Source organism: Mirounga angustirostris, unplaced genomic scaffold (assembly GCF_029215605.1).
Source record: "Mirounga angustirostris isolate CCGP_5_RB_7025 unplaced genomic scaffold, mMirAng1.0.hap1 SCAF_1, whole genome shotgun sequence".
NCBI lineage: Eukaryota > Metazoa > Chordata > Mammalia > Carnivora > Phocidae > Mirounga > Mirounga angustirostris.
In genome coordinates, this window is record NW_026991709.1 from 2,481,284 (window position 1) to 2,495,384 (window position 14,101).

The following is a 14,101-nucleotide window of genomic DNA, read 5'->3' on the forward strand; positions in this document are numbered from 1 at the left end:
GGAAATTCCACCGCTGTGGGGTCGCCTGGACAGTTCAGCGGTCTCGGGCATTACGTGAAACGTGAGGAAACATGAAAATAAGGATGATTTCCAGAGCATAGAGTTGTGATTTCCTACCATTTCCTAACGGGATTGCTCTTATGTGCGCACCCCCTGCTTTCCCCTTACAGTTTGGGTTGGGGTGTGTGTTTGTGCGTCCATGTGTGTGTGTGTGCACCCCCCCCCCACCTCTTATATCAGGTGGCCAGGGGCTGGTGCCTACATTCGGAGCCCCCCCTGCAGAGCCAAAGCAGAGGGGGGGGCGCGGCCAGCATGGCAGGTGGGCCTCACGAGGAAGCGTGGCCCGCCTCCCGGGCACCCCGGATGGGCACAAAACTCCAGGTGAGGAGTCCGGGGTGGCCTCCACAGCCGCCTGTCCTTGCCAGTGGATGGTCGCACCCCAACAGGACCCAGCACATGGGCAGAGCAGAGCGGCATGCCCAGGGACGAGGGTCTGGCCCAACCCTGCCAACCCCAAACGCCAAGTGGCACGGGGCCCTTCGGTTTTGTCTCCCGGGAAAAGAGCCCCCCTCGCCCCAGACCCCACACCTGAGTGCGCGTGTGTGTGCTCTGAGGACCGATGTTTCTATTGTTTAGAGGTTTATTTATTATTTGAGAGAGAGAAAGAGAGAGTGTGAGCGTGGGAGGGGGGAGGGGCGCCGAGAGAGAGAATCTCCAGCAGCCTCCACACCAGCGCGGAGCCCAACGTGGGGCTCGATCCCACGACCCTGAGATCGCGACCTGAGCCGGAACCAAGTCGGATGCTTAACTGACGGAGCCACCAGGCGCCCCTCTGAGACTAACAGTTTTGTTGTTTTTTATTTATTTATTTTTTTATTTGAGAGAGAGAATGAGATAAAGAGCATGAGAGAGGGGAGGGTCAGAGGGAGAAGCAGACTCCCTGCCGAGCAGGGAGCCCAATGCCAGACTCGATCCCGGGACTCCGGGATCGTGACCTGAGCCGAAGGCAGTCGCTTAACCGACTGAGCCACCCAGGCGCCCCACGAACAGTTTTTAAAGTGAGTCTAGATGTGGGGCTTTCGGGAGAGCCCATCTGAGCCTGGTCTCAGGTGGCCTGAGCGGAGCGTGGACGTGGCCCCGTCCCCGCCGCCACAGCCCCGAGGGGGCAGGGCAGGAAAGCACCTCACCGGGGGCTGCTGCCCGAGCACAGGACGCACCACGACTCTTTCAGCTCGATTTATTTTCACAAGACAGACAAATGAGAACCTGGAATAGCTCTTGGTTCTAACAAGAGTTCTTTTCTTTATAAAGAAGAAAAATTGTTCCTCGATTTTCTCCACAGAACGATTTTGTTGTTACAAAAAAATAATTTTTGATATATACATGCCTACTTTGGAAAACCTTTTTGTCCTTGATGGCTTTTAAGACCCGCGTTTAGGCACAGGGCACTGAGCACCTTGTGCCCCAGCTGATTCTCTCCTGTGCCCTCGCCAGATGCTCACTCTCCTTTCCGATTTCCCTTCCGAAAGCATCTTACATGAAATGGAGAAGCGTGGGAAGCGCCCCCAGCAGACGGCCCCAGCTAGAGCGGCCCCCGCGGGGGCGGTCGCTGTGGGTGGCGGCCCGGGCGTCCACCGCCTCCCCAGGGGACCCGCCGGAGACGACGTTCACGGATGTCTCCTCGCTCTCTGCCAACAGCAGCAATGTTAAGAGGCGCACGTGGCGCCCGCAGCATTTTATCTAGAAAGTACCACCGCTCGGCGGGCCCGCACGCGCCCACGTGCAGAGTGATCTCCACAGAGCGCGGCAAACGTGGCCGGCTGTTTGGGACGCAGGCTGGTAAAATCTCAGCTAGCTCGCCCATCCCCACCCCGTCCCCACAGGCCCCACTGGCCAAAAATACCGCTATCCTCGACTACATAAAGCTTGTGAGTAGCAAAACTTGTAAAAATGAAGTGTACAAAAGGAAACATCCATATAGTACATTTGCACCCTGTATAGAATTCATCACTTAGAAACTGGCCGACAGTCAGGTAGGACCGATCATCAGTAATAGAAAAAGAACCCCGACGTCCGTCGCACGCACCGAGTCGGGGGTTTGCGTGGTTTTCCAGAGAGAGATGCTCATTTACAGTTACAGTACTTGCGGACGGTCTTTATGGTTAAGAAGCCAGTGGAATTTCCCGGCATTGAGGCGAGTCACATTTGATTGTCACAACGTACAAATCTTACAGGTCTGAGACAATAAATACAAGCAGATCGGATGCATTTCTTCATGGCATCAAGTAGCTCAGGTTTAATTTAACACGGCTTAGTGCATTTCAGGGCCTCATTCACAGTTCGACGTCTGTCCCATCACTTTTGCAACAGAAAGTTAAGAAACGGAAGAGTTTATGAGAAAAGAAAAGTCCAGGTGAACGTGTCATTACAGAGCATAAAAATGTTAAGCAATTCAATTGTCTTTGAAAAGAACATTCAGCTGCTGACAGGGCTGACTGGTGTCCACTTCTCTGGCCATCTCCTCAGTCCCCTAACAGTGCTCTTGTCCTTTATGTCCCCAAGCAGCTTATGGGAATGACACCGTCACGGAATTGGACCGCAGCAAATGCTCGTGGTAAAACTGAGCTCACGTGTGTCCACCCCTCAGCCAAGCAGAACACGGTGTGACGTCTTCTGCCCCCAACCCGTCCCTGGGCTGGGGTGTGCCAGCCCTGACAGACGAGGACGTGGACCCCGAATGTCCGCGTGCGCCCCGGCTGCCCCACGGCGCAGGCACTCACCGAGGCTCACTTTCCTGCAGGAGCTCACTCGCTAGAGAAAGGGGCAGGCACCTGGGCCACGGACGTACTGTGTCCAGAGAGGAAGCAGGTGGGCACGCCAGGCCCACCGTTGTCACCCCAAGCCTCGTTACACTGCGGAAGGGTTAGAAGCCACGTGACACCATGGGACGCTGAGCGCTGCGTGCTGGGGAGAGCATGCTGGTATCGGGGAGAACTTGGAAGCATGAGCTTATGCACAAGGTTGAACAGTTGGGCTGAAAATCAGCGGGCTGGAAAGATTGTGCGGCTTGTCCTCTAAGCGTCTCAGCAGAGACAAAGCAACATGCAGAGAGTGACTTATTCTTCACCCCAAATCTGACCCCCAGCGGTGGCCACGGGGACACGGACAGCCTGGAGACCGCTCTCGAATTGCATACTCCACTCTTTGCTCAGCTCAACCTAATGCTCAGTAACTAAACGAGTGGAAGGAAAGGTTCTCATGCCTTGGGGCACAGAGGGGGGTCAGAGGGACAGACAGGTGGAGATTCAAGATGGGTCAGTGCCCATACGTCATTGTTTATAACTAAGTGCTGCTTACATGGTTGTTTTATGTTGCTATTTAGTGGTTTGTATATTCAGAACTCATCTCTTCAACTAGACGCTGTGCTTCTTGAGGACAGGGACTGCAGGGACACCTCAGGGAGGGCCATGCTGCCACCAAGCACTGGATGGCCAGGGTCACTTCTTCCTTTGGATTAATCGCAAATGAGGACACGCTTTCTTTCTGACCAGCTAAGCCCTTCCCCAGCGCCTCCTAGCCCCATGCAGTGGGGACGGTCACTTACACTGCTATCAGAGTCCCCAGGTGCTGGTAGCCGCCATGGCACCTTAGGAGCCCCTGGAACTCCCCAGAGGGGGGTAAACAAGCTGGGGTCCTCTCCTCAGCTGGACACATGGGTAGTGACCACGACCCGAACTGCACTCACTGGGCAGGGCCGAGGTGCACGCGGGGAAGGTGCCCGAGAGCCGGGCGTGGGTCTGAGCCGAGGGAGGAGCCACCAGCGGCCCCCAGGCTCCGAGCTCAGCCTGTAGGGTGCCCGCGGGGGATGCCCAGGGCCCGGCGCCTGAGTGCACCCCAACCGCGGCCAGCCCACACGGTCCAAGCATTCGGCCTTAATTTGGACATGACGTCAGCAACAGAGGAAACTCAGTTGTAGGGCGTAAAGGGAAAAGAAAAGCACTATTCTGATTTATTTTAAAAATTAAAGGAGTTCCTGTTCCTTTTCCTTCTGAAGTGGATGAAAAGCAACTCCATCCCCCTCCAAAAACAAACAAAAAACCCCAAACATTCATGGTATAGATTTTATTGCTCTCAAGGTCTTGGCATCAAGTGCACAAGCTCATCTGTTAGATTGGAAGGGAATCACTGAGATTTAAAACCTGCGCTGGCCTGGGTCTCCGTGCGAACGGGAGTCCGCGCGGCTCGCTCAGCGACTCCGGGCAGACTCCCCCGGCGCACAGGGGTTCCCAGGGGAGAGAACTTCTCCGGGCAACGAGAGCTAGGGTTAACAGGTGGGAGATCTAAACTGCGTCTTGTAGGTGATGCGTCTGCACGGCGGTGCCCCACGGCTGTTCCAAAACGTCCCAGGTGCTAGTGAGTTAGTGACATACACAGACGGGGACAGGCAAGCAGCTCGCCCGGTGAAGGGAAAGAACCTAAGGCAGTCCCTCCCTGCAGTGCGGGGTCTGAGCGGCCAGGGAGGGGGGCGGTCCTGCCTCAGCCCTGCAGCCTCGCGGGGGCTGTGCTCGGTCTCGCCCTGCCCCACGGCGACCACACAGAATCCAGCATTGTCCTCCTAAAGAGCGTGTGCAGTCTCGAGAAGTCCTCCCAAAACACAGACCTAAGGGCTGATGCATAGTTATTTGTCCAGTTTAGTTTCTATTGTTCCCATCCCTTTCCTCCACCTCCTCTCCTAGAAAACGCAGCGGGCCTCTCTTCGGAATGCTGGTTACAGGGCACCAGACTAACACCGCTAGTTTTCCTTCCCTGGCTAAACAGGGCGAGGGGAGTGTGACTTGCAAACAGCACGCCTGAGGTTTAGGAAGGAAGTCCAACGCAGGCGGGGCGTGCAGCGGGATGCTTGAGCTGGGACCCAGGAGGCGGGTGCCGGGGGCCCCCCGTGCACCTCCCTCCACCAGCCCAGCGGCCCCAGCCCCACGCCTCCATCTGCAGAACACGCAGCTCCCCTGGGCCGCGGGCCCAAGTCAGGTCACGGGGAGACACCCCATGGCGGGGGGAGCAGGGGGGAGCAGTGCCCCCAAGCCCCAGGGGTGACACCCGCCACACAGGGGCAGGCCACCCCCGGGGCCCCAGCACCTGCTTGGGAAAGGGAGGCTGGCGGAGTTGGGGGAGGCTCACCACCTCTACTTTGCATCAGGGAGCGGAGAGCCATCAATAGACCAACTGTAAAAATAAAACCTCTAGAAGCCAACGAGCTCCAAGTGAACAGTCTCCAACCACCTCCAGAAGCAAGGTTTGATGGTGACATACTTTTAAACGAGCATCCAAGAGCCCTGTGGGCTGCAGGGCAGCCCTCTCCCGGCACCGGGGACAGGGGTGTAGCCCCGTGGAGGCCGCAGGGAGAAAGAGGGACGGGGGCTTCAGGTACCGGGGGAAGGGGCCCCTTCACTATAAAAACAGATGTAAGGTACTTACACACGGGGTTGGGGGGAAACGGGCAAGCCGTGGTCTGACAGTGAAATGGGGCTACCCGTCCATCCGACACTCGGCGTGTGCTTGTCCCCCCGAGAATGCTCTGCGCGCCCACCCCACCGGCCGGAGCGAAGGGGCGGTGCTGGGCAGGACAGGTGGGCACTTCGGGGGCCTGGGACCTGCAAATCCTCCATCCTGGGAGAGCAGGGGAAGGTTTGCTGGGGTGGGGGGAGGAGGCGAAGGGCCAGGGTGAGTTCCCGAAATAACCGATAAAAACAAAAATGGGATCTAAGTTTAAGAAGAGAAAGCATCCACAGGCTCCCTCTGGCAGGCAGAGTCCTCTCGAGATGACATCGGGGCGGGACTGGTGATCCCAGGAGTGGCCGCCCCCCGCCCCCGCACACACGTGCTCCCGCGCCCAGCTCCGTGGTGGACTCTCACCCACTGTGCAGGGGCGTAGCCAGAGTCTTTGTCTGCGGGCCTCCGACGGCTTCACTCTTGGCTCAAGGTTTACTGGTCAATATTAGTCACCAGTTAATACGAAAAATAGTTTCTAAGGGTCTTTTGTTCCGATCTGTGTGTGTTGTTCTGTTTTTAATTGAGTTAATTGGATACCACCGTCAGGTTATGTATGTGCAATCACAGCCAGTAATTATTCCTTTTTCTTAAATTCTTGGTTTCCGTAGCTAGAGCCTTTTTCTATTTCAGTTACTCCTATTAGTCGGCGGACTCCAAAGGAAGCTTTAAAATAGGAAAAAGGCAAGGTTAGACAGGTCGCTTAGCCATCCAATTGGAAAACTGATATCGGGGGTTCCCGACTTTTGCCTCTGACCTTCCCCCACCGCCCCCGTGGGGACTGCAGGCCAGCCCTCTCCCCGCTCCCTCCCCCCTCCCACCGCAGGGGCCAGCCTGTCTGGGGGGCTCCGGGGGTGGGAGCAGGAGGTGGCCATGGGCCTGGTGGGGCTGCCGCGCCCTGCAAGATGCCTGGCACAGACGGGTGCCTGTCCGTCTGCGAAGGTTCCGGGGGAGTCCCGAGAGCCCAGGACTGTGCAGGGCTGTCGAGTAATGCCCATGTCCTCAGAGACCCTCAGACGGTCACCATGCAGACACGGGGCCCGCCCAGCTGCAGCATACGATGCTGATGCCCTGAGAGCCGGTGGCCGGTCGGTTTGTAGGGAGACGGCCCCGGGACGTGGCTGTGGTCCACACGACCCTATGGCTTAGTGGACAGAGGCCGGAATGACTCCAGGTGGAGCCTGCTCCCTACGGGCCGGCCACCTCGACGGCCCCCGGGCTCGGGCGCCGTGGCTGGAGCACGGAAGGCCCCCAGCTCGAGCTTGTGTTACTCGCATTCGTTACCTGCCCCGACGAACCCCAGGAATGTCAGGATCAGGAGGGGCGAGCCACTTGCAAAGACACCCAAGACGCAACTGAAGAGAGGAGACAGGAGGACCGTGGCCCAGGAGAGGAAGTTCAGGAGCGTCCACGGCCGGCGGGGGGGTTTGAACTGCTGCCCCGGAAACACGCCCTTCTGGTTGTACGTCTCCTGCAAGGCGTCCTGAAAGAGGGAGAACACGCGGCTTTAGATGCTCTCCTACCACAAGGGCTGAGGGCTGACGATAGAAATGACTCCACCATCCACGTTCCCATCAATAAAGCAACTACTGTGTGTGCGATGGGTCGGGGATGGCAGGACCCTTGTGGAAGCTCGAAGAAAGCCGGGCTCATGCAGGCGCCTCCGGCCCCTGGTCGCCTCCGGCTACCTCCTGAGGGTGGGCTGGTGGGGCAGCGGCCTTGACTGGCTGGGGGCCCAGAGGCCTGGGCACCAGTCCCACCATCGTCTGCACCTACTACATTGCCCATGAAAAGCGACCTCAGCTCTCCTTCCTCTGTCTCCGGACAGGAGGCTAAGAAGCAGGTGAGCGCAGGGAGACGAGCTGCCAGAGCATTTCACTGGTGGAAGAGGTGCACACGCATGCACGCCCCCCTCGGCACACCTCTCTGCAGCCACGGCAGCCGTGCCTGGGGCCGGGCCATCTCCTGTCACCGCATCCCCTCCTGTGGGCACCCCTTGCTTCCCGGGGGCCTCTCCGGGAGCCCCTCACCCCAGCCCACTGCCTTGACATGCCGCTGGCTTGGCCCCACGTCTACACCCGGGAATGGTGGCAGGATCCTGCTCGCAGGTGTTGGGAGGGTCGGGGAGGTGAGCTCAGCTCGCCCACCGTCCTGGGGACCCACCACATGCATTCGGGGTCCGCGGCTTCTTCCAGACGGCAGCTCCATACCTTTCTGAACGGGGACCCAGTCCAGGAGGCGTAGCTGGTACACACACATGCATGTGGCGCGTGTCTGCCACGCGTGTCGGGGAAGCAGTGCTCACCCGCGGCACACGGGGACACTCGGACTCGTTCCCGGAGAGGAAATGCTGGGCCCGGCCGGCGGAGGCCATCCCGTGGGGCTGGCTCTCAGAGCTCATGTCCTCGCCTCCTCCCGACTCCGCGCCTGACCCACCTCCTCCTTCCCCTCGCCAGCCTCTGCTGGAACTGCAGAGAGGGTCTCACCACCACCGCCTGCAGACCCCCCAACCGCATCCACCTGTGTCCCCTCCCGGAAGCCTGGCAGGCACTCGGTCACCGTGGCCCAGACACGAGTGGCCAGGAAGGAAGAGCACTGGACTCAGGACTCTGTCCCATTTCCCTCACCGCCCCACTGCCCGCCGTTCCGATCATGCAGCGAGTGTGCGGCAGGAGTGAGGGCAAGAGACCGGGAGGCCCGGGACGCCCCCCCTGCCGGCACCCGCCAGTCAGCTCCCACATCTGCGGAACGGGAAAACCGCATGGCACGAACTCTGTGGTCCGGCTCCAGGTTACGACTGGAGCTAACAGGTGAATAACCAAAGGCGGGAGCCATCAATGCCTCTCGGAAGCTGTCTGTTGCATCAGGATCAAAGTGCCGAGGCTGGTCACTGCAGGGTCTGCATCTTGCCTGGCAGGGGCCATCCGGACCCTCTACTCACAAGGGGCATCTCACGCTCAGCTGCGGGACGCAAACTGGGCGGTCTCTTTGAAGCGCAGCTCAGAACAATTCCGCGAAGTGCAGAGAGGCTATGCCCACAGGTTACAGCGTGAGTGTGTCTCGGAGACACGCTCTGCAAAGGGGGACACAGCCTACCTGTTCACAGACAGGAAGATGAAGGACTAGCACGGCTGTCTCCCTGTCTCCCTGTGGGGGAGGAGTGAGGCAGGAGCGCCTGGCTGGCTCAGCCGGCAAAGCGTGTGGTCAGGGTCTTGAGCGCGAGCCCCATGCTGGGGGTAGAGTTTACTTAAATTAAAAACAGGGGGGCGCCTGGGTGGCTCAGTTGGTTAAGCGACTGCCTTCAGCTCAGGTCATGATCCTGGAGTCCCGGGATCGAGTCCCGTATCGGGCTCCCTGCTCGGCAGGGAGTCTGCTTCTCCCTCTGACCCTCCTCCCTCTCATGCTCTCTGTCTCTCATTCTCTCTCGCAAATAAATAAAATCTTAAAAAAAAAAAAAAAAAAACAGGGGCGCCTGGGGGGCTCAGTCGGTTAAGCGTCCGACTCTTGGTTTCAGCTCAGGTCCTGATCTCAGGGTCGTGGGACAGAGCCCAGCGTTGGGCTCCGTGCTGGGTGCGGAGCCTGCTTGGGATTCTCTCTCGCCCTCTGCCCCTCCCTCCCTTCTCTAAAAAAAAAGGGCAATAGAAAAAGACCTTCTTAAAAAAATAAAAGGAGTGAATTAAATCTATTACGTCAATGCTGACAGGTACAAACACCATGGTGACTGACAGAAGAAAAAATAGAACACCTCACATATAGTATGGCACCCTTGATGTAAATTAATTGTGACACAAAAAACAACTGAAAATGTTATTATGTATTTTCAGTAGTATAGAAAAACATGGCAAATAATAGAAAAACACCCCCCAAAAGTCATATATGTCAAACCTTGCCACTTGCTGCATCTGTGTTAGATGATTCTAGAAAGTGAACCTTAGGGACAGAGATGAGGCCCCTACTCTGTCACCTCCAGAGGCCGCTGTGTCCTGGCTGGGCCCCTCTGTCCCCCCCCCCGACACTGTTCACACATGCACTGAACAGGCGTGTGCGCGTGAACACAGTCTGTGCACGGCCCGTACGCCACGCCGCCTTCTGCACGGAGCATGTGCGTGCTTGCACATTATGTATTTGCACATTATGTCCCCGTGATCTGGTTCTGCTGATGATATGCAGTTTGTTCATTGCGACTGAATTATCGCAAATGAACACACACAATGTCCTATTTCCCAACAATGCACTGTTACATTATTTTTCCTCTTGTGTTGAAAATACTGTTGCTCACAAATGTCTATTGTAAGAGTTTTAAACTCTCACATGTTGCCGTGGATTCCAAGATGGATTCTTCTTTGCAACCTAGTGTGTTCAAGATCCATCTGCCTTTCTATCTACTTGATCACACATGCTGCATTTCTTCTTCACGTAGGCTTTATTTTTCATCCAGAGAGAGTTGTATTCTTGGAAATCATACATTTTACCTAAGTTTTCAAATGTATGAGCATAAAGTTAGTGACGCTACTCTCATATTATTCTCCTCTGCCCCTTGGTTGGCTTATCTTTTCATTCCTATCAATGCTATCACTCTTCTAATGGGTCACTCTTGCCCATGGCTTTCTATTTTATTAGGTTTTTTTTTTTTAAAAGCATTTGGTACAGTTGATTCACTCTTTTGTAGCTTTGCTTTCTGTTAAAATGATTTATGCTATTTTTATTATTTTATTTGTTCTATTCTCTCTGGGCTTACTCTATTTTTATTATGTCTGTGCACGTATAATGTATGTGTATGTCAGTGTGTGTGTGTGTGAGAGAGAGATTATTACGAGGATAAAACATGTATAAGACATTTAGAAGAGATCCTGACACATAGTAAGATGTGTCTAATGTCAACTTCACGATCATTCCCTCGAAGGAAGTATGTCTTTTCTCTCCGGTTACTCTAAGATCTTCTCATTGTCTTTCGTGTTCTGCAATTTCATCGATAAGTGGGGGGTGGGGGGTGGTTGGATTTCTCTTTATTTACCCTGTTCCAGACTTGCGTTTCTTGAACCTGAGGAATTCCAGAAGCTCTACATTTGTCATCTGTGACACCTGCTCTTCACCACTCTTGTCTCTTTCTGGACCTGCCCATAGTTACATATTGGACCTCTGGGTCTGCCCTCTGTGTCTTCTCAACTTCCTTTTATGTTTGCACTTCCTCTGTGCCACATTCTGAGCAATTTCTTCTCAATCTTCCAGTTTACTCTCTCTTCAGCTGTATCAAATCTGCCATTTAATCTATTAATTAAAATTTTACTGTCAGTGCCTAGATTTTTGCTGCCTATAAATTCTACTTGGTTTTTCTCAAATCTGTCTTTTTTCTGTCGGTATTGCTCTTTTGTTTTCAGTTCCTTCTTTGTGCTCAACCACTTCAAACATACTGATTTTAGTCTCTGTTGATCCACTGGCTGAAGTGTTTGGAGAGTTTACCTCTTCTGTTCTGTGTCTCTGCGCCCTGTGCTCGTGGTCTGGTTACATGCTCATCTCCAGCAGGATTTTACCTGTGTTCTTCCAGTCCTGCATGTGCTTCTCTCAGGAACTCTGGAATGGTTTGCCTGGAACCACTTGTTGGGTTGATATTTTGGCTTTGTTCTCCCTGAACTATATTGCTAGGATAAATTCAAACCCCAAGCCCCTCTGAGGGCCGACCTGTGATTATGAATTATCAGGGAGACCTTGTTGAGACCAAGAGGAGAAAGGTGAGCGTCAAAGTCATTTCCCTGTGCTGGCAGGTATGTTTCTTTCAGTTCACTGTGCGAGGTGAGTTCCTGCTTGGAATGAGGTCAAACCCCTCTCTTCTGTTTCCAGGTAGGCATTAAAACTCAGGACTCCAGGGTAAGGGGACCAGCAAATGCCACTTGCAGGAGTGTGGCATTCCTGGTTCACAGGCTCATGACCTGATTTTCAGCTCCAAGTTCTTCTCTGACCCTTATTTCCTTAAAAGCTCACCAGTGCCTTTAAAAGGATATTTGTTGTATGTGGAAAGGATCTTGTCATTCTCTAAGCCCCCCGCAATGCTGAAGATGAAGATACTGTGTCCTGTATGTTTGTGTATCTAAAACAAGCCAGTGGCACATTTCAGGGGAATGGAGAAGGAATGGTGTGCTTGGCCCACGGATCTCTTCATGTCACCTAGACTGTGTCTCTTCTATAAATCACACACACACACACACACACACACGATACATGTAGGCTGTGGATCTATCAGTTTTTACATGAAAAGATGAACCAAATGTGGCAAAATGTGATCAGCCACGGCTGTGTAAAGACCATGCCATCCTTTACACCTTCCTCTAGTGTGTTGATTTCTCACAAGTTAAGAAAGACACTGGAAAGAAGGTAGAAAGTGTTTGAGAGCGACACGGTCCTCCCGTCTCCGGAAATCCGCACGCGTGACCCGCCTGCCCCGTGCGCCGCCCCTCGGAAACCTCTTCCCGAGACCCCGGGGGAGGGGAGAGCCGTGTGCCTTTACCTTCTCCTGGTACAGTTTATGAAGCCACTGAGCCGCTTCCTTCTCATCCAGTGGGATCTCTTCCAGAGGAAATCTCCTGTTCGGGTAAGAAGATTGAAAGCACGGTGACTTACCCGTGGGATGGCATCAAACAGGGGAGCAGTCGCTGCGTGGTGGGGGGGACTCGCCGGCCCCACCTTTTCTGGTCGGGCCTCACTCTCAAGTTCTAAAACCACACACACATCCAAGGCATTCAGCCGGCGCGCAGAGCAGCTGGCACCTGGCCCGCGGGGCAGCAGGGGCCACGGAGGGAGGGCAGGGAGGTGTGTTCTTCCCCAAGGCACAGCCAACACTTTTCACGGGGGTGGGGGGGGCTCACGGGCAGTTTAATGGAACAGACCACGCCCCCGTTTCCACTGAGAAGGGTGTGCACTTGTGAGCTCCAGCAGGAGTTTTGGTCTTTCCTAATAGTCCATTCTTCAGAAATAATCAAAACTGAGAGCGTCTTCCATTAGGCAAAGAGGATTATGTAGTTCACAAAGGAAATCTACTTGCTCCAAATATGAAAAGCAATAGAGATTCAGAACTTTAATCTTAACTCACAAATAGCTGACTTCGGTGACACTTACTTATGACCCTAATCACCAGCGGGATCACCCGCCCAGGAGCGCAGGTGTCTTGGGGGAGACAAGCAGGGCAAGAGGGCGCCCCACGGCAGCCGCAGTACCCGAGGCCGCCAGCAGGGGACGCTAGGGACACACGGGAGCAGGAATGACCAGGGCGGTGGTCTTCCCGCCGGGCACCACCGGGTGGGCCCGAGTGAGAGCAGCCTGCCAAAATCTCCGTGTTTGAAGTTATCCTAACCCTACTGTTTCCAAAAGTGGAGAGCTTTGCTTTATGTGGGTTATAACCTGTCGATCTTCACTGTATTTGAAATGAAAACGGACACGAGAACAAGGACATGGACACGGGAGCGAGGGCGGTGCCACGTTCACGCAGCCTCTGGGAACCACTCTACACTCCCGGGGAGTGAAGGAGACGTAGAACCCCTCGTAAACAAAAATGCTCTAACTCTGAGGACCCCGAAAGCTCTTGGGAACCGGTGCACCCCAGCTAAGGAGACAAAGCTCAGAAGGGGTGTCCACTGAGGGATGGCCGCCTCCTCCCCTGGTTTGTATCCACATCCTGCGGTGGATCACCACACCCAGGTCCTTGTGTAGGTCTGCTGTACGCAGTATGAAAAGTATAAAATAAGAATTCAAAAGGATGATAAAAAAAAATAAATATATGAGCACCTATCTCCCGGAGAGGACTCAAGCCCCTTTAAGGATGCTGGCCCCAAGTGCCAGATGAACGCGGGGAGCCTCAGGCCACCACCACCGAATGCCCCTGGCCTTGCCCCCAGCGCAACTGCACCAGGAGGGGAACAGGAAAAGGACTCAAAAGAGGAAAGCTCCATCGGCCGACGAGAGCTTTGTCTTGTTTGATTATAAGCATGTTTTGGACTCACTGGAATATTGCTTTCCTTCAAAATACCCAAAAGGTAAGTATCACAAAATAGCACACTGAAGCTTTTAGACGTTCTAAGAACTTGTCTGTTAAAATAAGATTAGGTAAAGTATAATCCCAGGCTTTCTGCAACAAAGGGGACAATCAACAGAGTAAGGCACAGGTCTTCTCCGGCAGGGGTGACTGTCCACTAGGAGGAGCAGTGCAACCTGGTGCTCTGGAGCCGGACCAGGAGGGCTCGCCCAGCTCTGCCACCTCCAGGCTGGGACCTGGGGCGGTTGAGACCAAGCCCCGGGCCACCCCGACCGCCCAGGGGCCAGCGAGGGTGAGGACAGGCCCCAAGCCCACCACTGCTGTCACTGCCCTGGGCCACAGCACATGTTCTGGTCAGAGCCATAGCCAGGGCTGGAGGCCACCAGGACCACCCAGTCCCCGCTGGTTCCAGAGGTCTAAGGGCAAGGACCTGGGGCTCTCTCCCCGTCCGAGGATGGAATAAGAGAACCTATACCTCCTCTGAGCCAATCCACTACAAACTTCAGGAGGAAAAAGCCCCCTGGCTTATTC

General features: G+C 54.9%; 1 protein-coding gene across 4 annotated transcripts in view; it reads right to left on the bottom strand.

Moving 5' to 3' along the window:
* Positions 1-2,140: 2,140 nt before the first annotated feature.
* Positions 2,141-14,101, bottom strand: part of AGPAT3 (1-acylglycerol-3-phosphate O-acyltransferase 3) — a 153,865-nt gene continuing 141,904 nt past the window's right edge. For all 4 annotated transcript variants that reach the window (XM_045902378.3, XM_045902377.3, XM_045902380.3 and 1 more), the window contains 3 exons: positions 12,050-12,125; positions 6,832-7,030; positions 2,141-6,213 (listed from right to left, as the gene is read on the bottom strand). In XM_045902378.3, coding sequence (XP_045758334.1) covers positions 6,125-6,213; positions 6,832-7,030; positions 12,050-12,125 — 364 coding nt within the window. In that variant the 3' untranslated portion in view covers positions 2,141-6,124. The remainder of the gene's footprint in view (positions 6,214-6,831; positions 7,031-12,049; positions 12,126-14,101) is intronic.